Source organism: Harpia harpyja, chromosome Z (assembly GCF_026419915.1).
Source record: "Harpia harpyja isolate bHarHar1 chromosome Z, bHarHar1 primary haplotype, whole genome shotgun sequence".
Lineage (NCBI taxonomy): Eukaryota > Metazoa > Chordata > Aves > Accipitriformes > Accipitridae > Harpia > Harpia harpyja.
Genome location: NC_068969.1, coordinates 89,701,535 through 89,727,014, shown reverse-complemented (window position 1 = coordinate 89,727,014; position 25,480 = coordinate 89,701,535). Strand labels below are relative to the sequence as shown.

The window sequence follows — 25,480 nt, the reverse complement described above, 5'->3', positions numbered from 1 at the left end:
GACAAGGTGGCCCGCTTAATGGATGAGGGAAAGGCTGTGGATATTGTCTGACTAGACTTTGGTAAAGCCTTTGATACCATTTCCCACTGCATTCTCCTCGAGAAACTGGCTGCTCATGGCTTGGGCAGGTGTATGCTTTGTTGGGTAAAAAACTGGCTGGATGGCCTTGCCCAAAGAATTGTGGTGAATGGAGTTAAGCCCAGTTGGCGGCAGGTCACAAGTGGTGTTCCCCAGGGCTCAGTTTTGGGGCAAGTTCTCTTTAATATCTTTATCAGTGATCCGGACGAGGGGATCGAGTGCACCCTCAGTAAGTTTGCAGATGACACCAAGTTGGGAGGGAGGGTTGATCTGCTTGAGGGTAGGAAGGCTCTACAGAGGGATCTGGACAGGCTGGATGAATGGGCCAAGGCCAACTGTATGAGGTTCAACAAGGCCAAGTGCCGGGTTCTGCACTTGGGTCACAACAATCCCATGCAGCGCTACAGGCTTGGGGAAGAGTGTCTGGAAAGCTGCCTGGTGGAAAAAGACCTGGGGTTGCTGGTTGACAGCCGGCTGAATATGAGCCGGCAGTGTGCCCAGGTGGCCAAGAAGGCCAACAGCATCCTGGCCTGTATCAGAAATAGGGTGGCCAGCAAGAGCAGGGAGGTGATCGTCCCCCTGTACTCGGCACTGGTGAGGCCGCACCTTGAGTACTGTGTTCAGTTTTGGGCCCCTCACTGCAGGAAAGACACTGAGGTGCTGGAGCGTGTCCAGAGAAGAGCAACCAAGTTGGTGAAGGGCCTGGAGCACAAGTCTTATGAGGAGTGGCTGAGGGAACTGGAGTTGTGTAGCCTGGAGAAAAGGAGGCTGAGGGGAGACCTTATTGCTCCCCACAGCTACCTGAAAGGAGGCTGTAGCGAGGTGGGTGTTGGTCTCTTCTCCCAAGTAACAAGTGACAGGACAAGAGGAAATGGCCTCAAGATGCACCAGGGGAGGTTTAAATTGGATATTAGGAAAAATTTCTTCATGGAAGGGATTGTCAAGCATTGGAACAGGCTGCCCAAGGAAGTGGTTGAGTCACCATCCCTCCAGGTATTTAAAAGATGTGTAGATGTGGTGCTTAGGGCCATGGTTTAGTGGTGGACTTGGTAGTGTTAGATTAACAGTTGGACTCGATGATCTTAAAGGTCTTTTCCAATCTGAATTATTCTATGATTCTATACTTTTTCTTTTGATAGTTTTCTGTCATGTAGGCTCTCTACCTTATTTACATGTTTCTCTTGTCTAGTCTTTCTCTCCCTTTTGTATAATCTTCCTTTCCTCATAAGAATACTGTTCTCTTCTCCTAAAAGTCTTAGGAAAGACAACAACTCTCCCAGCTATGCCAGGTTTACATTAGTGAACCTTTACCCACAGCTGAAGCTGCAAGGGCTGGATCAAAGCTATTCGGAAAATTCAGACCTTGCCAGCTGCTTTCTTGGCTTGACTGAGAAGTGTATCTACCCTTTTGGCATACACTATGAGCTTTGAAGCCAGTCACCTGCAGAGCTATTCATTAGATTGCAGTGTAAGAACACTAACAGCCTGGGTGGGAGACAGCTGGGAGCTGGAGAGGAATTAGAGGTGGCAGGGTGAGAGGGCACAAGGTGTTTCATGAGAAAGTGGAGCAAGAGGGTATGAAAAGATAAATACGACGTAATGCTAAATACTGATGACACACAATTATAAAAGCAGCCTGTTGGTCCAGATCTGGAGTTCCTGAAGGCAACAGCTTGTGTAGGCCAACCATCTTGTGCTGTGTCCACATGGTCCCTATCTCTGCTGGAACATTTTTACAGTTGTTATGCATATAGACCTCTTGCATGTCCTTCCTGTCTTGGCCATTAAGAGGAGGGACATATAGGACACTAAGAGTTTCTCGCCACTATACATAATACACAGAAGTGGTGGTAAAAGTCAGCATGGGTGAATTTACACAGGCAATCACCTCAAAACTGCTAGTCACAAGAAACTTCATGCACAGTTTTGGATTTTTGCTAACCATTGATTCCTTGCAAGAGTGTGGAAGAATTTAAAAAAAGATCTAAATGATGAGTTTAGTACTACTACATTGACACCGGGACTCTTTGGTAGAACCCAGTAATGTGGAAGGAGTACTGCAGGTAGCTTTAGAGATATTTTCTGAGGAAGGATTAAGCAAGCTGTCTGAAGGTGAGTCTCAGATTTAATGAAGTATAGTCTAAAGTCTTCTGGAAAAGAAACTATATGGCAGAACATCTCAAGAGAGACTCTTATTCACAACGGGCAACAGGCAGGGAAAAGGCATCTTAATAGCTTCTAGTTACATAAGTTATCCACATCTAAGCTGTATTTCCTAATATTTCTGTGGGTTTGGAGAAGATATTTGGCCAAACTGGCAATTTTGGCAAATTAAAAGAACTCTCTGTAGTCTGGACATAATGTCTGGTTTGTACATTTATTTAACATTTTTTACTTTGCTCATGAAAAAGAATCAGTTTCATCTTGGAGCAAACATATGAAGTTGTCTGAAGAATTTCTAAACTGTAGTTCATCTCAGGTTATTTATTTCAGCTAGCTTTTTACCACATGAATACTTTGATTACTCTTAGAAGTAACATTTTGGCTGGATAAGCATGATACGTTTTCCCAAATTGTATCATCTTTGGTTATTTCAAAGAAACCAAATGAAATTTGCTAGGATAATACAAATATATAGTGCACTTTTAAGCACTTTATTCTAAACTGAGTTGTTGTACTTAGAAAAACTGCATTTGAAATTATCTAAAAGTATCAAAATTATTACATTGAATAAATACAATTTTTTTGTAATAGAAGTTAGAAAAAATTCTCTAGCTGAGAATAATATTTCACAGTGGCAGTGTTGAATAGGCAACAACTCCAGTTCCATTCAAGTTAACAGCAATGTTGTGAGTCATGTTCTGGTATTAGAGAAACTTTCCTTTGACAATTTCAAAGACAGATGTAACAAGATGCTTTTTGATGATAAATCTTTGCACATTCCCCCAATGGCTAATGATGAATACAGCTCACAGTTTCTTGTCTAGGTCTTTTTACTTTGTAGGAAACTATACCTAAAACCTTCCTAGGCCTTTATCAGGTTTTGGATTCAATTTCCTTTTGAGTTTTGATTTTGGATTAATCAATGGAAGAATCACAGTTATGGTATTTTTTTTCTGTAAAAGGAAATGATTTTGCAGACTGTCCAACATTTCTTTACTGTTTTCACTAGCTTAAGTTCACCTTTCAGACTTTCATATCCCTCAATGCCCTTTACTTAGCAATATCTTAATATTATTTATACTGTTTTGTATTCCAAATCACTTTTTTGCATGCAAAATTTTTACTAATTTTAGGCTTTTCAGATGCAAAAAAATTATTTGCAGGGATATTTTTCTGCTGAGCAGTTTACTTCTATAAACACATTTTGATTGCAAAAGAATCTGAGAAGAATCTATTTTATAGTATTTTAATAAACAAAATCTATCAGATACTGGTTTTATTGTTCATGCTTCTTAATCTATTTTTATATTACCTAGAAGATAACAGACCAGTTTAAACTCTATACACCTAAATGATTCTATATCTTTTGAACTTCTTAATTTTTTGTTGACTTAATTACACGAAATTGTCCAGGCAACTTTTTGCCCCTTCAGAATGCTCTTCTCCTATCTGAGGAACAATACTACTTTGCCTTTAAAATGTATCATTCAGTTCTTTGCTTAAAATTATTCCTATTTCATATTTGGGCTCTTTGATTCACACAAAACTACTGCAACAAAGCCTCCTCCCTTGGTAAGAGAGAGATATATTCAGTGTCTTTCACTAAGAAAGGGGAACTGACATCTAGTGTCCAAAGACAGGACCTCTAAGGTGAGGAGAGGTTATAAACAGAAATTAAGTTGAATTTCTATTCCCATTCAACTGACACAATTCCTTTTTCATTCAAGCAAGATGTGGGATGTAGTAAAGAATGCAATATATGTTCAAGATTTAATTCAAACCCTTTAAGCAAATTTCCTGTCATACTGCAAGAAGATATGGCTTCAAAGCTGGCGCAAACATCTGGGAGTTCTTCAGTGAGTGATACCATAAAGAGTTTGCCTTCTTGCACAGCAGCTGATGCAAAGTGTCTGGAGACAGAGACCTGTAAGATGTATGCTCTAACAGTGGGTACATTTGTGCCCAGCTGTTTAAAAATGAAAAGATATTACTTTGCTGCCTCTGCAACTGGAATGTTCTAGTCTCTCCCTTCTTTCTTGGTGCTTGGAATATGATGTGTCTGTTGCTGTTACAGCCACTCTCAACATAAGATCATATCCAAAACAGCATCAAAAAACAGAGGAAAGGCAGATGTGACAAAAATACCATCTTGAATATGGCTTTTAAGTGAAAAGTAAGCTTTCTCTGAGAGTGAGTGAGCAGATGAAAAAGAAGGGCTCCAAACATGCAAAATCTGGTGGAAAAACTGCATCATCACAGGCAAACTGAGAACAGAAAAAGAAGAGCTTTCCCTCACCTTGAGGGTATGAAGCACAGATTTAGTTCTAGAAACTTTGTGTCTTTTATGATGCAACTCTGATACCAGCTGAAAGAGGTTATTCTAAGGAGAAATCTGGTCTTTGAAGAAAACAGCAACTGTGAGCCAGCCATGAATCTTTCTCTGCAGTAATTGCTATGAAGAATGACTCTGCAGCTCATGCTGTCTTGTTTTTTTGTTGTTGGTGGTTGGTTGGGGGTTTGGGGGGGGGCAGGGGAGGGGGGGCACTTTTAAAATGTAATACATGGTGGCATATTATCTATGATCTATTCATGCAGCTCTCAAAGACAAGGTAGGAGGACTTTGGACACACTGGGGACCCACACAGAGATATAAGATACAGATATGAAGGGCCTGCTCCTTCAAAGACCATTAATCATAAGATGAATACAAAATAATAACTGCTTCCCAATCCAGGACATATACCTATCATGAGTAAAGCTATAGGCACTATACGTTTACTGGAAAAGCTACTGTTACAGATGAGGAGGAGACCCTGCAGGCAAGTTTGGCATTAGGCACAGCAAATAAATATTTTGCTGTATGCCCCAAGAGGGACAATCTGGGTGAAAGCCAACAGTGTCACAAACCTGTCTGCCAAAAGACAAACCTTTGTCACACAAGGGTCCAGTACTGCCCTCATGAAGTGGGCAGGCTAAGCAGGAATGCAACAAGCTTCTGCATTTTGACAGGATCATAGAAGAGTGGAAGTGTCATGCAACATGATCAATATTTCTCTAAGGAGAGACAAAACATAGCACATGGAACTAACAGTGACCTATGATATGAAAAACACTTCAATAAGCTGGATGGGATTTTTTTGTTTTGTTTTTCTAAGTTTTTTTTTAGAGAATTAGAAGTTGCCATTTCCTCTTGATCTCTTTTAAAGTCATATCTGAAAATATGGTGACAGACTAGGAGGATTCTTCTAGCAAGAGGACTCCTCACACCTCCTTCCTCTGTCCCCTTGCCCTTCCATCCCCCTTTCTAAATCAGTTTAATAGTACTCAGTGTTATGGTAATTTCTTTTTGGTATGGGTGTCTAGTCCTACCTTACTTCAGACCAGTTCAAGGGGTTTCTAAAACCGCAAACATCACACAACAGTGTTAATGCATTGTGGCTACATAAACTACAGCCAGCAAACCATACAAGCAGTGGATTTCATGTGAATGGCTTTATGACACAGTATACAGTGCTTTGTCTGCCAGCTCCTGTCTGTTCAGCATCCTAAAGATTGACAGTGACCTGAAATGGAATTGTAACTGGGACTTTTGATCTGAATCAAACAATTACCAGAATTGCTAAACTAACTGCTCTGCAGAACAGAGCTCTTGATCATCCAAGGGTGCAGTAAAGGTAGAAGCTTTCTCATAGTAATTTACTTGTGTATCCCAATCTCTGCTCATGTAAATTTAAAATGATAATTGACCATTACCAATATCTTAAACTTTTCCAAAACCTGAGAAGTTATTTAAAGAAAAAGTAAATCAAACACAGGGCCACAAACACCATACTTCTGGAGAGAGCAATAATATTTGCCACACTCTAGGGCCCCGTTTTAAATTTGACAGTCTTGACTGCAGGGGTATTATAAACAATATTAGGCACACAAAGACATTAGAAACTTTACAAATATTACTGAAATCTTACAGTACCCGTGTGAGGAGGGTATTATTTTGCTGACTGAACAAGCAATACACAGAGAAGCTGAAGCATAAAAGTTAAACAATTTGATCAAGTTCACAAAGCAAGTCTTGCAAAATAAGACCAGAACTCAATCTCACAATTTGCAGTCTGTGTCTTTCCCCTAAAATCATTATTCTTCCCCTTCAGGTTGTTATTTAGGAGTGCAGTAGCTACCTTGTTTAATTCTCTTGTTCCTGACACAGACTAGATTTCTACATTAAATAATGTACTTTTGCAAAGAGGGAGGTTTTATTAACACACAGAATTGTGAAATGAGCAAAACCAGAGGAGCTTACCCAAATCCAGAAAACAAGCGACAGAAGAGGAAGAAGCCATAGCCCTGGACAAATGATGAAAGGAAGGCAAAGAATCCATTGACAGACATGCATATCAGGAGTGACTGTCTCCTTCCCACCTTGTCTGCCAAGCCTCCCCAGAAGAATGCCCCCACCATCATCCCAAGGTACACTATGCTACCTGCAATACACAAAAAAAAGAGATGTTGTTTTGTGAGCTACATAAATGACCACAATTGACCACACCAAAAATAGTTTATTTTCTGTATTTACAAAACAAACAGTATAGAGATTAATTTCTCCTTTCTCAGTGAATAGAAATTATATACACATCTTTGCAAATATATCTAGGGAGAACAGATTTCATACTGTGTCTTTGTCATCTGTTACCAGACACACTGAAGCTTAATATAATTATTAAACAAGGTGCCTCTAGCTAAAACAATTAAAATACAGGCAAATAAGACTGAATGGGAGAAAGAATGCCACTATATCCTCAGTAATAAACTGCATTCATTTTAAATACTGCAAAAATTATAACTTCCCCTACAGAAACAAATTGTCTGAACATTTCTAGAATATAAGCAGGCCTGTAGGGCATAAATCATTGGGAGTAAGATGTGCTAAGTCTAAAGGAAGCTGTTTATGAAACAGACACTTTCCATTTGAAATCTATAGAATCATACATGTCCAGCCTTATTGGTTTTTTTCCTCCTACTTCAGTGTACTGCTTTATTTAAAAAGACACTGTCCTGCATACAGAAAAGCACTGGAATGTTTTGGGTTTGTTTTTTTTTCCCCACAGAATTTTGAACATATATATTACAGTTTAGCTACACACATTAAAATCAATTAGGGAAAAATTATTTTGGGGTGATTTTTTTTAATGTTAATGATGTTTTCAACTTGAAGTACTTTCTCACAGAAAGATAAGTTGAAATGTTTAACACCTTGACCATTCACATCTTAGCATATTGTACATTATTTCCTTTCCAGGGACAAACCTTCTGTGGGACATTTGGCAAAAATGCACAACACATTGAGCAGACTGTCAGAAGAAAAAGTAGTTCCCAAGCTTTGGACAGAACCAACCAGATTTGTATTTTATTTGATACATGTAATTCTTCTCGCACCTAATTTCTTATTGAACTACCCAGATTGGGTTTTATCTACCCAGCAGTTGCTACCATCTTATACGTCTACCACAGAACAGGAATTAAATACAAAGTAGCTGGAAGCAGCTAAAATACTAGCAGTCCTTGTCCTGTGTCTCTTGTTGATCAGCCACAAGAACAGACAAATTCACGAGCAACTCTGCTGGGCTTTAACTGCTGTTGTCTAAAATTCTGGCCTCCAGAAGAATCACCTCTGCCCTGCAGAAGGTAGTTGTAAGGGAAAGAAAGCTGAAAAAAATACTTAAATGCCTGGGCTCGGTGAACTGCATATTAATGTAGAGGTCACTCATCAATATTTCCATGCTTGGAATTCCAGATGTCCACATCTGAAGTGCTGACATCTGCAGAGTCTCGTGTACCCCAAAATGTCCCTGTTCCCTCTCATGTTTTGTACAAGTAGTTTCCACTGCTGCTACCTTATGAGATACCGTTTTAAAACATTTGATAGAACACAGATTGTGTTAAATGTATATTAGCAATATAGAGAGTTATATTTTGGTTAGGTGAGTATGCTGTTTTTATCAATGCCCTTTGCCACTGAATGTGACAAATACCAGCAAACCAGTCTTTTCTGCAGCTGCCTTTTTAGCCAACATAAAATAAGAACAGGATATTTCTTAGACTGACTGTCTTCTCCATGTGTCCCTCAGGACAGGATGACAGATCCATTGCTGCTCTTCACAGGAGCATTAACTATCTCTCTACCTAAGCAAGAGCAACAAGCTCCTTAAGAACAACAGTTAAATGTGTTCTCAAAACAATTTTTATCAATGAACATGTTCTAGCCGTTACTGCATTCTTAGTCTTTCATCAAAGGATATTGATGACAATGTAAATAAATCCAGAATTTGCAAAATTACTAACATATCTTTGTTCTTTCCTTTTAGCCAGGAAGGACACAGACACTACAATACTCTTTTTTGGTTTAGCGGTGTTTAGCAACAGACCTTTATCAGATAGCTCCTTCTTTCTGATCAGAGATTTTTATTCCAATAATTGAGAATTTCCTGAGAATGTACACCCAGCTCGTACATTTTCTAGTCCTAAAGAGTCAAAGCTTGGCAAGTGGCTTAGTGTATTCACTCAACTGCTTTAAGATCTCTCCTGTGGGCAAGGTTACTGTCTCACGCTGCAGGTAGACCAGTACTCACAAGCAGTTTGGAAACTCCATCCAGGAGAGCTGGTGCTTTCTTGTCAATATTAGTTGAAAGAACTTAGCAAAAATAGTTCAATAGCTGCATTGCCAGCAGACTGATTTCAAAAAGGCAAATAAAATGGTTAATTTTTACTCTTAAAGTGAAATTCCTCACATTCTTTCATACATAAACATTGTTGGGCTTTCCGAGTCAACAGTCTAGTATCAGAAATACTCAGAGAAGGCCAATCAAACAGTTTTGCATTTCTTTATATAGATAACTTTGAAATATTTTATGAAAATAATCTTAATTTTACCAAGTAACTACTTTCCTCGTGATGCACAGAAATATCAAAACACTATGAATGATGAAAGAAAAAAGTTTCCAAGTCTTGAGAGTTTAAAAACATTAACCTTTCTTTTTGATGACAAGTCCTTTGGTCATTGTACTGTGCTTTGGCCTCTCTTATACCCATGTAATTCTCCTGAAGAGCATTCAAAAGATGCTGCTAAAAATAATATTCTCCTCCTATCAATAAACTGCTATAAATAAGCTGCTCTCTGAGCTGCACCATTAGCTTATTCATTCCCATTATATTAACTTTGAATTTTTTCCTAATTGCCTTGCAGACCCTCCACGATCTCTCTCCCCCACCAAAGATCTGTATCCCTTCCATCCTGAACCTAATGCAGCTACCAGTGATACCTGTTCAGTATATTTTCCTGTCTTTCTTCTTTTTCATATTTTCCATCTCTCTTTACAAAGAACATAAACCTGCCTGCAGCCCATAAAGGGAGTCCCCTTCCTCTCAGCTTTTAAATCATTCCTTAAGACCTTTCCTCCTACAGCAATATTCACAATAAGCTGTAAAACTGACAAATGCCAAAGAAGAACTCTATGAACAGTTAAAATAGCTAAACAACCACCTAAAAAATGCAAGTAACCAATGACAACAGATTATCATTTTGCCCTTCATCATGCCTTCCTTTCCAGCCGTTGTAGCTCTTGTTTATTATGTCATGCCACTGGTCAGAACACAAATTTCATGAGGAAAACACTATAATTTTTTTGTACACCTTTCATAAATCACATATTACATTTTGCATAAATTTATATATGTAAAAATTAAATATCCTGTTGTTGGTCACACCTTGCTCCCTTTTCTCATTATCTGGTCATCAAAACAATACTTGCATGGGTGTACATATACGTATATAGATTTTAATCTAGCATGTAATCCTGAGAGTGGTATTCCCTTTTTGAGCAGCTACTACTGATCACAAAACTGGCTGCTTTTCTTTTTCTTTTTGGTACAGCACACTTGCACCTCTAAAGAAGTTAGCTTACACAGCACAAGGCACACACGAATTTGACATCCACCATGATCCTAAAAATATATTTTTAAAAATTAAATTTTATTTTAAAATACAAGGACTACTAATGATATCTGTTACCTAAGTCTTTGATTTCCCCACAAAGTAACATGAAATCTCAAGCTCTCTCATTTGGTGGAAAGGCACTGAGAAGAGGCAAGTGGCAGCTGAAAAGAAACTCACACCATGCTAAAATGAATATTCTCTTCTGTTGTTCTTGTATCAAGTTTTAACAACCTGTATTTTCTTTCCACAGCAGAAATTCTACATCCTTCAGTGATTTTCCCGTTGTACAAATGTACAAAATACACGCTTGCATCCTCTTCAGATGAGGGCACCTGGGTCTGGAATTGGTTTACACCATGCACACACTTTGGCTACCAGGTGGCTAGGTATTTTTTAAATTAATGTACACAGCATCTTTCAGGTTGCTAGCAACAGCTTAACCTTACAAAGCAGCAGACCAAGAACTCCCTCAGTATCCAAATGCTAGTTATGGGCAGCTTAAGCAATGGGATAAGAATACATGCATGATTGGTCACTGAGGTTCAGTTAAACAGTATCTTACTCCTTGTGCTGCCATAACTTCATTACTTGCCACTGTCCGTTACAATTCATAGCCTGGTATCTAAATGATAGCCAAATCCTTCTGACAAGTCAGTTGGTAAGTATACACTTCACTGAGAGAAAATAAAGCAATGAAATTAAAGTCACAATTCCTTGCAACAGAGAGACTCAGGCTATGGGACTCACAGATGGTTGTCTTTTGCTTTTGCTAACACACCTATTAGAGATATAAAACTAGCCTTCAGTTTCTTTTTTCCTGTTGTGTTGTTTAGGTCATTTGTCTGGGTGAGGAATGTATTTTATACAACTGGAAGAAGTACTCTCATTAAAAAAAAGACTTAGAATAAGATTAAAATGTTATTTGTATTTTGGAAAACGAGTTTATAAATGTGGTCCTAAGACAGCTCCAAGAGGAGAAAAGCTCCCTTCATAAGAATTATACTGTACTTTAATCAGTGTTTTATTTACTTGTACTGGTCTCTTCCCATATGCTATTGTTTAGAAAATAACAATTCGCAGTGAAAGACTCCAATGCCTATAAGTAGCATAATACATTATCTTTGTTTTAACCCCGATGATCAGCATATTCAGAGTTTAAAGATGATAATCTTTAGAACTATACTTAATTATAATTTGTTATTGGTTTCTTTGATCAGAAAAGACTTTGAAAAGAATCACAACCCATGCAGCAACTAACTTCAGTCAAACATAGCATCTAATTAACTGTTTATAATACTAGGTAATTAGAGCAAAAAATTTTCCATTAAGACAGCAAATATAAGAAAACTGTAATAACTCCAGAATTGGCAGAAGAACTCAATTTTCTAAAGCCACCGTCTTTGGATGTCTAAAACCATCTGTGTAGTCACAATATTGGATCTTCATTTCTTATTTGTTATATTATGCCATTCACCTCCTTGGAGATCCTAACACTCCAACATTCTTACATAAAGAATGGCCACAAACTAATATTCTTCAGTAACAACTATTTCTTCTTTTCTCTAAACAGAGCTTGAAGTGGTGGAACAACAAGCTCTATATTTATGGAATGGTAAATTTTTAATTTGTAGATCTAAGTGGTTAAAGAGTAAAACATCAATTGTTCAGCCATCTGAAAAGGCTGAACTGTTTTTGTACTGTTTTCCAAAAAACATGTGAACCAGCCACCATATTAACTAAAATTAAAATTTTGCATGAGTCTTTGTAAGTTCAAGACTTCTCAAGCCATTGATTTCCTTTATCTAAATGCTAGCTGTTTCCCACAGCAATCATTTTGTGTCTTAACTTCAGATGTTAAATGATTGCTTTTACCTAATAATATACAATATATGCAAATCCCCAAATGTCACAGCATGTCAGGCTCTTTTTCTATTACTGCTCCTCAGACTAATCCACTCTTCTTGCCTTCCCTTTCAGGACAGCTGCAGACAGGCTTCAATCTGCAATTTCATACTCTTTAATGCAGATGCTTAATTACACATTCTTTTTGAAGCTTTTTGCTCTTCTGCTTAATATATATTTACAAAGAGTCAAGTCTAACTTACTACTACATTATTGGAATTATTTTTAGAAATCATGGTAATAGGGTTTGTCTGTTTAAATACATGAAGGGTATAAAGCTATTTTAAAATGAATGCTGAAGCTTTTCATTCTCAATATAAGTTTGTACAGTGTTTATCACACTGCGGTGACTCTTGGACCTTCGAGTGTGACTTGCAACTGAGTAACCTGTATGCTTAGTTCACTAATAGCAATAATTCCAAAGTGACAAGTCTTCGCATGACAGATCATTTAGCTTTTGCGTATTTTTTAGCTGCTTAGCGCAGCTACAAGACATTCTCGATATCGTTCACAGTGAGTAAAAAAGGACAACTTTATCTCCATAATAACTAAAGAAAGATATAAATTCACACTCATTGAAATGAAGGAAGATACTGAATCCCAGTGAGATCAGTGGGAAAAAGTACAACCTTGTCTCCTCTTCTGAAACATGCTGAGCAATACAGAAACACTAATGTTTTCATGAAGGGAAGAAAATTTAAAAAATATTGTTTCAATCCAAAACAAGTTTTAAAAAATGTTTATTAATTTCTGAAAGTCTGTTTCTCTAGTATTTACACAGGATAATAACTCAGGGATATGCTGTGATGTAAAACCACATAGCATACAATTCATAACTTAAATCAAGCAAATAAAAACAATACAATAAAAAGTCCCTCTGCTCCATCAACAGAAAAAAGAAAACAAGCACCTCCTTATACCACTTTCAAACACACCTACAAAATATCTGATGACATTTAATCTGATACCAATCCAGAAACTTCACATAAATAGAAATCAAGTGAACTGTATCTGGTTCTCAGAGAAAATGATCCTATTCTCAGACAATACTGATGAACTGCAATAGAAAAACTCAACCATGAAAGTCAGGAAAATGGAACTGAAAGCAAAGCTGAGCAAAAGCAAGGTCATACTCAGCTGACCAGCATAGATAGGAAAATGAAAGAGCAAGTAACTCAACAGTTCAAACCTATCAGTAAACAGTGCAAACCTATTTAGGATCTTTAAGATAATAGGGGAAAAAACATCATCAGCAACACAAGCAATTCAAACAATACAGATTTGTAATAGTATGACAGGCATAATTTGAGGACTGATTTAATCAAAGGAAAACTGTCATGAGGTAGCCAAGTACTGTACTTTTAAAGAGAAGCCTCACAAACACAAAACAAAGATAGACCCTAGAAAAAGTACAAAATATTAAATGAAAAAACGAACAAACAAACACATTTTTTCCATATTTTTTTCCCTTTCAAAAGGATCAAGTGCAAATTTTCCTGACAACTGAACTCAAAAAGGGAAGTAGATGTAGAAGCCCACTATGGAACTTCCAAGATAGTTGGGAGACAACTGAAACTAAGTGAATGGGACTTATGGCATATTCAGAAAGCACCTAATGCAGGACAAAATTTGACAATACAAAATTTTAGGTCAACAAAATTTTAGACCAACAAATACCTACAATATATTTGCCTTGATTTAACATTGAGACTGAAGTGAAAATGGTCTCACGGCATGGCTACTCACACTCATCACCCACCTGTGCTCTTACAAAAGTCAAAGATGAGCCAGGAAGACAATTTTTTGTCTTGGGAGGAAAGGAGAAGTGAGAACAGTTCTGTCCTCTCCATGAAATAAAAAAACCCACATTTTTTTCCAGGAAAACAACTTGCATATATTTCCAAATCATTAATCTACTCCAGTGTGTGTCCACCTTGAGGGAAATTCCAGAGATGAAAACTCATAGCTGGAAAGGTTTTGACTTTTCCAGAAATGCCATCCATGTGAAAGTCAAAGGGTCCCACAACAATCTGTTGCACAGATTTCATTTAGGTATTAGTTATTTTTTTTGTTTCCTCTGGCGTGCTTGTATTAATTAAACTGATGTGCCTAATATGTCTACTCTTGATTTGTTTCCTGTATCTCAGGTCTGTATGCTATTAACTGTCCTTACAGTTCTGGGGACGTTCACCTTGTATCTAAAATTTACATAAGCAGGTGTGCTAATACATGTGGTTTTTACTTTTACTAATAAAATAATACTCTGTCTTAACAGATGAGTTTCCTGTGTACTTAGATATTATTTTAATTGAAACACTATAATAACAAAAGGAATAACTGCCCCTGCTTTTCCTCAGATCCTAATTAGATAAATTAATAAGTGCATAGAAAAAGCTCAGTAACTGCAGAGTTTGTGACAGGTAGTAGATTACTTGCTAAGATGTGGAATTTTCTTCACAGCTGTATCTTCTGATAAGGCAGCAAAATAGAGAATATGATAAACCAGTACTTTTGCAGCACATTGTCATCATCACTTCTGCTTTAAGAATGTTATCATGTCAATAACTAAGTCTTTAAAAAAAGTACCACCTACTACCAGATGCTAGCATCATTTTTATTTATTCCAGAACAGATTTCTCAGAATAAAAAATTGATCAGAGTTATTCCATTTTCTTCATTAGGACCATTTACAGACTGAATACTGGTAGTGATTATTGCAGCAAACAGCAGCACAATGCTACTGCTATTGCTTGGCTAGCTAAATCAACAATCCATTATAGAGAAAAAGACCAAAGCACTGCTTCCTTGATACTCACAACAGAAATAAGCAATCAGTATTCAAATTTAGCAACGTGGGGCTGTAGGAATGAGCCAATATGTGGTATTTTTCTTCCCATATAAACAGTAATTTTACAAGATGGTAGTTACCAATATGCAATATATAGAGCACAGACTTTATCAAAAACTCAAGTAATCCCCAGTGATGATGTAAGCTGTTGACAGATTCCCTAGGTACTATCACTGAACATACTGTTTTCACACTATCTTATCCTTTGATCGAACAGTTCCCTCTGGCATTAGCAAGAAAATCCTAACAGACAAGCTTTGGATAAAACACACGTAGTTAAGCTGTCCTAATACCCCTAATTCCTATTTTCTTCCACTGCAACTGCAGAGGTTCCTCTGGATTTTTCTGCTCTCAGATTTAGATGCTAAATTCAATGCACTCTTTGCCCATCTCTGAATTGACCCTGTCGTGCTAGAAATTGCTGTGACTTTGCAATTTGAAATGCACTTCCATGGCAATCCTGAGAATCAGAATGATTATAAATGCTGCGTATGATTGCACTGTGCGATGTGCTACAATTAATTAAATTTCAAAGCAAAAAAATGTATTTCACTAAAGCTTTAAATTGCCCACGCAATTGTCTACATTAATCATCTCATTTCATATCAAAACTGTTCATTTTGGCTACAAGTTTTATTGCCTGAATGTTAATTTCTTATTTGCCTAGTCCTGCTTCTGACTCAAAACAGAGCAGAGTCCATGAATATCACTAACTTTTAATTAGTGTTGAATTAAAACAAAGCCCGAAGTGCATACACCTACATTAATAACAGATGCATCCAACTCAGCAAATCAAAGCACATGGTACTAAGAACTAATGAATAAAACTGTGCTCCTAGTGAAGGTAACTGTACAATATTAAAGCTAACAGTTGATTATTTCTTCAGTGTCCTTGTAAATGGGAGGAAATAACTTTTTTTAAATTTTGCTTCATCCATACAGAGGCTGTTACCACCTTTGTTCCAATAAAGTGAAAAGATGGGGGAAGAGAAACGATACTACAAAAAAACACCTCCAAAACCCCAAAACAAACAAACCTCAAATCAAAGACTTTCCACTGGTTTCAGAATAAGACATTGAATTAGGCCTAACCTCATCAGAAACAGGTTGCCAAAATTAATAAGGGTCTGAAACTCACAGATCTCCCAAAGTACCTGACACGAGACATGATCTACCCCAACCTAACATACAATGAAAAAGGAAACTTCCATTGCTAATGGGTCCACATCTTCTTTCTGCTTTCCCATTTAGAGTCAATTAAATAGATTAACTAATCTAATGTCAGAATTAAGAATGACAGAGCAGAATAATCCCCTGTATGGTGCCAGTACACCTGCAGGTGCTGGTGATGCTAAACGGGCCTTTTAATTACATATTTACAATAGTGCCAGGAGGCACTGTTATAATATCTATATGGAAAATTGTTTAGATGACTGCATCTATCCGTTCATGATCTGGGTTTAACAAGAGTTGTTAGTGGCAACTTCAGAACCAACCTTGAAAATCACCCTGAATTCTAGCAGATTAGGAAAATACATGTGCTCTGTGAAAAAGAAGAGGTCTGACAAATGCCAGACAAAAGAAAAACACAGCACAACAGAGTCACGCATCACATGGGTTATATTCATCCATACTTCTTCAACTTAATATGAAGTTCTCCACTGCTAACCAGTATACAGTAAATAATTTCAGTACAGCTAACATGACATGAAGAAATTTGCAAATGGACCCCCTTTGCCTATCCTTGAGAATGCAGACCTTTTTTAACACTATGGATGTAAAGCCAGTGTCACTTTACACCATTTTCTTAATTTTCCTACTTTACATTACTCGCCCAACTTTCTACAGCCCCCCCCCAAAAGTCATATAAAAACATCTGTCTGCCTCATAAATGGGTTTCTGTGAGTCTTTGAAGACACTTTGTTCATCACATGTTTATCCTGAGAAAAGCTTATTTGTTAAGAAAAGCTAGAATAACTTGACATATGTAATGTGTCATCAGAAACTCTTGGTTTTGTTTCCACTAGCTGGAACAAAGACTGGTAGATGTTGGATAAAAGGGTCATTGGTTTAAGAGAGCCAGGGAACGACATTTTACAGTTAGTGGTAGGGAAATGCCCATCTAGAAGTCTGAGTAGTAAGTAGAGTTGGCCTGGGTGTAAAATCCGAGATTCTTCAATGAAAAAAAAAACATGGAGAGAACTTCCCTAAGTCACCCACAGTTCCAGTTACATAATAAATCTGTGAGTAATTCCTCCTGGACCCCTGTGGCCTGTTTGTTGTAGTATGTGAAACTGCAAAACCTTACATTTATATCACCCCCTCCTATCAAGCCTTCCCATTTGTATAGGGCCAAAAATGTGTTGAAAAATGGGGAAGAATAAATTAAAAAATAAACTTTATTATAATTGTCATTAAATAACAGTGGCCTGGACAAACTGTCAACTATCACTATAGCTGTTGTTAAACAAGTTTTTGCATGAACAGTTAAAAAAATTTACATTCATCATATTCATGTATCTATTCTAGCAGTAACTCAGTATTATTCGTTCATTTACGTATATATACTTGTATAATTTAGTGACTTTGATTCTGCATCAGCTATGAAAGTAGTGATATTCCATACATTTGAAACAATACCAAACTGGTACTTCAAACAAGGCAACCAGTTGTGTACAGTGAGAATAGACGCACCCATCGCAAGGAAAGAATTATATCTGCAGTAGAATGCAGTCAGAGTAGATTAAAAAAATTATTTGTGTTCCATACTTTTCAGCACTGACATTCCCTTAAACAGCCAAAGTTCTGGAATAAGTAGCTATTTCAAACCGTATCTATCACAACGTACAATTTGCTTCCAATTCTTCAAAATATTGGTAGTGTAAGATAAAATGACAAGTGAGACTTTGAAAGGTTCTAAAGTCCTTGAATGGTTAAATCCATCGATAAAATGCATATGAAGAAGTTTACTCAGCTGTGACAAAAAGCCATTAAATTATGTTTGTTCCATGTCTTAACAAAGTTCATTAACACTTTCTCTGTGAAAATATTTCTTCTTCTTGCTGAGGAGCTCATACGTCCTCTCTTTCATCTCATAACTCAACATGCAAGATGCAAAATTCAGAGCTACAAATACACAAATAATGAAGATAAACATTTCTATAAAGAAAGCTTGCAGATCATAACTTAACTACTTTGCAGAATTAAGCAAACAGGGACTTGGAAGAGAGTGGACCATCATATTTAAAATGTTCAGTTTGGTTAAAAAACTCCATTTGACACGTTGATTTAAGAAGTGATGTATCACCAGCCAGAGATCCCATGGCAGTTGAGAAAGGGAGCAAAAAGTGGAGGCAACAGCCAAATTAAATGTGCGAAATCACTATGGCCCTCAGGCTTTTCCTTTGGGAGGCATTTCCTTCTTTTGGCCGCTTTTGTAAGATTATAAATTTGTGTGATGTAAATAGTAAAGTCACTGATCTGTGATGGGATGGGCAGAGCCAGAAAATAACCTGCAATGCATAAAAAAGCAGCTCAGTGATTTTTATCTATTTTAGACACAATCAATCTCCAAGACAGAGATTTGAAGATGACTACAAATGCATAATTATTTAGCTTTATTTTTGTGTGCAAATAAACAGTACAGGCATGTTTGCACATGGTGGTAATGCATGTTTGTAAGCGGTTAAATGTACAAGTATCTTACCAGCTACTCAATCTTCACAAGTACATATGTTATCCCAATTGCAGGCTGTATTTTTCATCATTTAAATAAAAGCAGGTTTCCCAATATCCACTGTACTCATTGAGTTCAGCTGAAGCAAGCATAGCTTAAACCTTGAAGAACTGTTATGTTCTGGCAGCAAATGTCTTGCTCAAAAAGTGACCTACTGTTTTGCTAGCTGTATGGACACTGATTGATCTCTGACATTGTTCCAATATATACAAGCGTAGTTAGGTCCATTTAACTAAAAAAAGTAATAAGAAGTATTACATTACTGATGGAGGTCTCAAGAGATGAGTTGGTTAAAAGAGCATTTGGCTGTACTGAAAATGCACACAAACACCAAGGTTCTCAGCTATGAACTGCAATGCAGTCATTTCAAGTTGTCTTGTATTGAGTGTGTTACTGACTTTAAAACTGCATGACTGAAACTGGGTATTGAGTCAGGGAAATACTATATTTAACCCCAAGATAAATGGTGAACTTCTTAAAAGCAAAGAGTGAATATGTAAGTTAACAGTGTCCGATAGCTTATATTCCTCAGTAAAGCTGCATGCAGGAACACTGTGAAAGAGGAAAAACATTTGACATAGCAGTACCGTTCTCCCTGTTAACACCAGCTTCAATAAGGTCCTTTGGGAACAACATCATCCTCAGAAAAGGAGGGCAGCTGTGACCCACCTTAAATACTGGCTTATCATGGGAGCCTGCAGCAGTGCAAAGGACTGAATATGCTGCATTTCATCAGTGGTTCAGATCTGTGCTCCCAGTTCCTGTCTTGTGACAAGCCCATGATATTCCATGTGATATGGGTTTAGTCCAGTTCATAACAGATAAAAATTACATTGTATATTCTCTCCACTGTCCCTTTTTTCCCCTCAGAAAAGAAAAACAAACATAACCACCATCTCCACTGGTCCACATAATGTAGCTGCTTAGAACAGACAAGGATCTGTCTGTTAAGTCTTCTCCCTCAAATATTTGTATTTGGAAGGCAAGCAGCAAAAGCACTGCAGTAGGAGTACTTTAATAATGTCATTGCAAGGGAACTGAACTGTACCAAAGGTAAGCAGCGTGCATGATGGTGTTAGCATTTCCGGTATCTCCTTCTGAAGAAATAAGACATTAATCCTACAGACCAGTTTTCACCTTGCTCTGGAATATTTAGCACACATTTCCATGACTGCAGCTCTATTTCTAAATCTTTCTATCACTGCTAAAGATTTATTACTGCTATTAACTGTAAGTGCAATGGACTCTCACTGTTATTTCAGTGAGATTCCTCACACTCAAAGGCCTGCTATGGTTTCAGTAAATATTCTTAACCTAGATGCATTTCTCGTGAATACAGTAATTCTCAGACCCATATATAAGTACCTAACATTTTGACATCTGTGCTCCCTTCAGTAAAATTTATAACACAGCCAAGAGTCCACATTAAAAAATTAGTTCTGAATCTCTTCCTCTATCCCTGAAGTCTAAAATAATTTTAAAAAAGTAAAATCAACATGCTTTCCATAATAAAAACATGGATCTTTCCCTAGAAGTTTCAACTCTATAGCAGCACATCTACTAGCTGCACATAACAGTAAAACAAAGAGTAGCAGAGCCTTGTTTTCCTTTATTTTACATCCTTGTGGTCTATTATGTCATCACAAATCTGGTACCCTGCAAAAAACTGGAATATAACCAGAAAACACTCACTTTCTCCTACTGTAGTCCCTGCAGGAACATGCAAGAAATCCCACTTGTATCTAATGACCTATAGTAATATTTGACAATAAAAGAGAACAGTGCTATACGTAGATGCCTTCTTACAGCAGCAGAAGGAACTTTACTCACTGCTGTGTAAGGATGGTTTTGTGACAATCTATTAAAATCCAGACCTTGTAATAAGTAGTGTCAAATATATGGTTAACTGTGTCTTCTGCATGATAGTATATGGAGGAACCATGCTGTCAGATCTAAGTATCACTGGAATTGAGTAGATAAGAGAAAACCTTAACACCCAAAGCAGATTTTGTTTTGAAATAAAGTCTTAAATGTTTGAATTTTAAGAAGAAATGCAAAACAGAAAATCGGCTGCTCAGTATTTTGCTTCCCCAGTTTTCAGTCTTTGAATTCTGGACTTGGACCTGAAGGTAGAATTTCAGTTAAGCCACAAATGTAACATAACCTAGCATAAACAAGGCTAGTTAAAAACAGTTTAATGAATTCACAAACAAAACTAATCTTAACTGATCATTAAGATAAATACATTTAGTTTTCATGGCCTTTTTTCAAGCTTTAGAAGTACATTTATTTACAATTGGCAAAAAGAAAAATCTTGTGATAAAATGTTTATTTAGCCATCAATTAACAAAGACAAAATCTTTAGCTTCCATAGTAAATCATAGTACTCATAAAAGATTAGCAATCCCAAGAAAGGTCTTCCTCCCCTCCAAATCACAATGTCTCTAGGTATCTGGCCTACACAGAGAATTATATCTACTTAATAGGTGGGGAAACACAGGAATATCACAAGCACTGAACATCAAAGAAAACTCAACGTAAAATTTTGCTTAAGATCATTTAAGTCTGAAGATCCACAACAAGAGAAATCTCTCTAAAAGGGAAGTTTGTTGATTCAGCAAGAAGTTACATGAATGAAACCTATCCAAACATGCAAAAGGGAAACCACAGTCTGAGAATAACAATTTGATTCCAGATTTGTCCATATATTTGCCTCTAAGGATGTATGCAAGTTGTCTAGTGATGTAGTAAGGTGCCTAGACATGTTGGAGAATCCCACTAGGCATGTAGATGCCTGAATATTTACAAAATGGTGCTGTCAGACTGGGATCCTGCAGTCGTTTATTCACTGACATTTTGTTGCATGTTCCCAGATTTCTGCCAGATCCAGAGACGATCCATACAGGCTCAGGAGGAGAACAAATAACTCAAGCTATATGATCTTGCCTAAATGAATTTAGACCCTAGTCTGTGTTTAAACCAGCAAGCCTACATACAATCCATGAGTTCAGAACACTCTTTCCTTTAAAAGTTTAGTCAAGTATAACAACTGCAGTATCAGTTTTAGTTACAGGAAGTTGGAAGAGTTGTACATTTACAGACAGTTATTTTTTCATTTATGAAATCAGAAAAACTTGGTTTGGGAGGGACATTTGGAGAGCTCCAGTCTGAACTCCTGCTCAGGGTTACCTTCAGAGCTAGATTACGTTGCTCCAGGCCTTCTTCAGGCAACTTTTGAAAATCTCCAAAAGATCCCACAGCTTCTCTGTGCAATGAATGTCTCACAGTGGTTGACCATCTCACTGTGAACTTTTTTCATTATACCAGAATTTCCCTGGTTGCAACTTCTGACCTCCTCTGCTCCTCTGAGAAAAATTTGACTCCACCTTCTCTATAGCCCTCCTCAATTATATCACAAAATAGTACAGACAAATCCCCTCTTAGACCTCTTTTCTCCAAACTAAACAAGACCAATTCCTTTTTCTTCTTCTTACATGCCACATATTCCAGCCCTCTAACCACATTACTGGGCCTTTACTGGATTTGCCCTAATTAGTTAGAAACTCTTCTTTCAGGTGGCTCCACAACAGGACAGAGAATCCCACATTTGGCCTCACTGTGTTGAGAAAGGCAAATAATCACATCCCTCTACTTACTAGCCACTCTTGCCAGTGCAGCCCAGAATGTGGTTAGCCTTCATTGCTGCAAGGCATTGCTGACCCATGCTCAACTTGTTTCTTACTAGGAGCCCTAGATCCTCTTCTGCAGAGTTGTTTGCTACCTAGCAGGTCAGTGCCTAGCCTATACCAGTGATTTGAGTCATTCTGTCCCAGGTGAAGGACTTGTATTTGTCATTGATAAGTTTCATGGAAGGTATTTGTCAAATATAAAGTTGTTTCAAAAGGTCAGTGCAAAACCAGAATGAAATTAAGTAGAAAAGATCTGGCACACCAGTACTTTTTAAAATAAGAGGGGAACAAAACTCAGTAATCATCTGGTATTCTTAACAGAGTTTATAAGCGCTTTGCATCAACTACTGAGCCTCTGGGGAGCACTTCCTCCCATGTAAAAGGAAGGACTGTCTGGATTAGAACTATGCTGGGTTATGTTTAGTAGGCTTTAAAACAGAGTAGGTCTAGGAAGCATTGCATTAGAATAGCTAATACGCAAATTAGCAATCAATGCAGAAGTGGTAGCCACATGCCTGTTGTCCCAGACTGAAAATTACTTCAGCCCAAAGGACCTAGTTAATGCCTCTGATACTCTTCTTCCTACAAATATTATACAAAATGTCATTATTAAATTCTGATAATATCAGAGAAAACTCTTACATCAAGGCATTATTTGACACTAAACATGGGGTTTCAGAAAATCCTTTGATTCCCAAAGCAAGCTGTTTGTTGCTATTCATATTCATACCTGCATTATCAGCCCAGTGATTTACCACCATACTTGAGTTTTTTAGATGGAAGAAACTGTCTGTATGGCTCATCAACTAAGAATATCGTTTACATATGAAGATTATTTCTCGTTTTGTTACTGTACTATAAGCCCTTATCAAGGACTTGGATAACACATTGCTCAACACAATGGTAAGTAACACAGAACAAAAAAAGACTATTCATGTTCAAGAGATCATTCAGTCTAAACTTCATACAGAGGGTGATATATGGATTCAAAACAGACCAGGGAGACTATCAGGAAGCAATGAGGACCCATTGGTCTCTGGAAAGGACAGCAGTCAGAGCATATGAGTGGCTAACCTCGTGTCAGGTTTTGTTGGCATGAATTCAAAAAAAGGTTTAAAGAAGATAATCACTTAATCCTGGGATCTCTATATGATTTTTTTTTTTTCTAGTGCTGAGGTGAAAAAGTACAAAAAAGTGATGGAGGTATCTGTCTGAAAAGTGTGCCAGCTGGTGCCACGGAGACTGGCATCATGGAGGAGTCAAGCAGGAGTCAACCTGTATTTACTGCTAGCAATGGTGACAGCAGTGCTGCTGTCAAGAGTCTTGCACATGAAGGTGAGCGCTTACAGGTCCCATGGGAGAACCAGTGAGAAGATGGTCAGCAGTGGCATGCCATCCTGAACAGATATAGCTGGGAAAGGCTAGCTTTGCCTAGCTTAGGGAAAGGAATGTTTCATTATTTCAGATGCAGAGATGCTGAGGAAAGAAAAGGCCATAATTTAAATTTTACAGAAAAAAAAAAAAATCTATAAAACTTCAGAACAATCCGCATGCAAAGACATAGAAACAAAGTTATGTAGAAAAGTACACCCAAATCAGAGCCCAGAGAATTAATCTAAAATCAGTCCAGTTCTGAGCTGCATGTAAAACCAAAGGGATAAGATGCAAGCAGGAAAAGAGTTAAAACAACGTCTTTAGGTCTGAGCCTACAACCTGTCTCACGAAGGTACAGTCCTGCCTCATCAGTGCCAGAATCCAAGAGGTCAACATGTATCCACATATGTGCAGGAGTTTACAAGTACAGCCAAGTTATAGAGCAGGGAGAGGAGACCTTTCCCTCATGCTTAGTGACACGTCACTGTAATATTAAAAGACTTTAATCAAGTCAACTTCCCCAATTTTAATAGAACAACTGCTTGGAGATTAAAAAACATATTATTTTATTATTTAACTCAAAAGGCAACGAGAAACCAGTTCATGATTCTGATCAGCACTTTAATCATGTGACTTTATAGGCTTTGAAATGCTGCCGTTCAATCAACAGTGGCCTCAAGCTCATACAAGGATCAATAGGGAGGGAATTTGGGAAATTGCTCTGGTGCAAGTAAATTAAAAAAAAAGCAACAGGGAGGCTCTATGAATATTGTCACATGTTTTTAATTAGCTCATGTTCCCTAGTAAACTGTCATGACATGATGTACGAGAAATCAGTTTTTACAAGTGAGTCAATGAGTGCTTTTTCAATAACAAATTAGCATGTTCTTAGTGTGTTTCTTAACAGTCTAGAAAATTGCCTGAAAAATAAACATTGTGTATGTGTACCAGTTCCACCTTATAACTCCTAGCACTGGTCCCATGACTTTAGTATTCTAACAACATTAAAGCTCTCTGGATTATGGAATCATAATCATGAAGAAATTATGCCTGTCTGGAAGACCCTAGTTAGGATGTAATTATGACGTGAAATGACAACAGCAAAATAATTGAAATGCCTGGCTGTGATGGCCTAGTTATGATCATAGAAAAATGTTTTTACTAAGCATTCACTGCCATGATGAATATTTTGTATCACTGGAATTATGGTTATACTGTCTGCAAAGGCTGTATATCTACACTGGTTATAAGCAATAGATACATCAGTGTACTGACAAATTGCAGCCTATGATATATTTCTATTAGCAATGGGCAAATAATACCATTTTTGTGAAATTATTGATAAAACCACCATGTGTTGCAATGCCTTCAATACACACTTGGAAAGTAACTGTTTATCTCTGTTTGTTCCTGCTTTTTTATGTTAATCTTTTAGCATAGAATTGTTTGTTTGTTAATACAACACAGAGGCTAGTATTATACTATTACAAAAGGAAGATAAGGGGATATCCGTTACAACTTCTGTATTTTAGGCATGAGAATACATTGCTTTCACACCGAAGCCTTCCAGAGTTTTTTCCTTAGTTTTGTCAGTGAGCACCATATATATATACACACATATACCTGTATCTATGAGGTATTTAACAGCTTCTGTACTGAATTTTAGTTAAACATTGACAGAGTCATTCCAATATATCTCA

At 37.3% G+C, this 25,480-nt stretch overlaps 1 protein-coding gene across 1 annotated transcript in view; it reads right to left on the bottom strand.

Annotated features, from left to right (window-relative positions):
• The window catches only part of SV2C (synaptic vesicle glycoprotein 2C), a 117,617-nt gene that overhangs the window by 60,121 nt on the left and 32,016 nt on the right, over window positions 1–25,480 (bottom strand). The window contains exon 3 of the mRNA XM_052778380.1: window positions 6,542–6,722. Within this exon, the coding sequence (XP_052634340.1) occupies window positions 6,542–6,722 (181 nt within the window). The remainder of the gene's footprint in view (window positions 1–6,541; window positions 6,723–25,480) is intronic.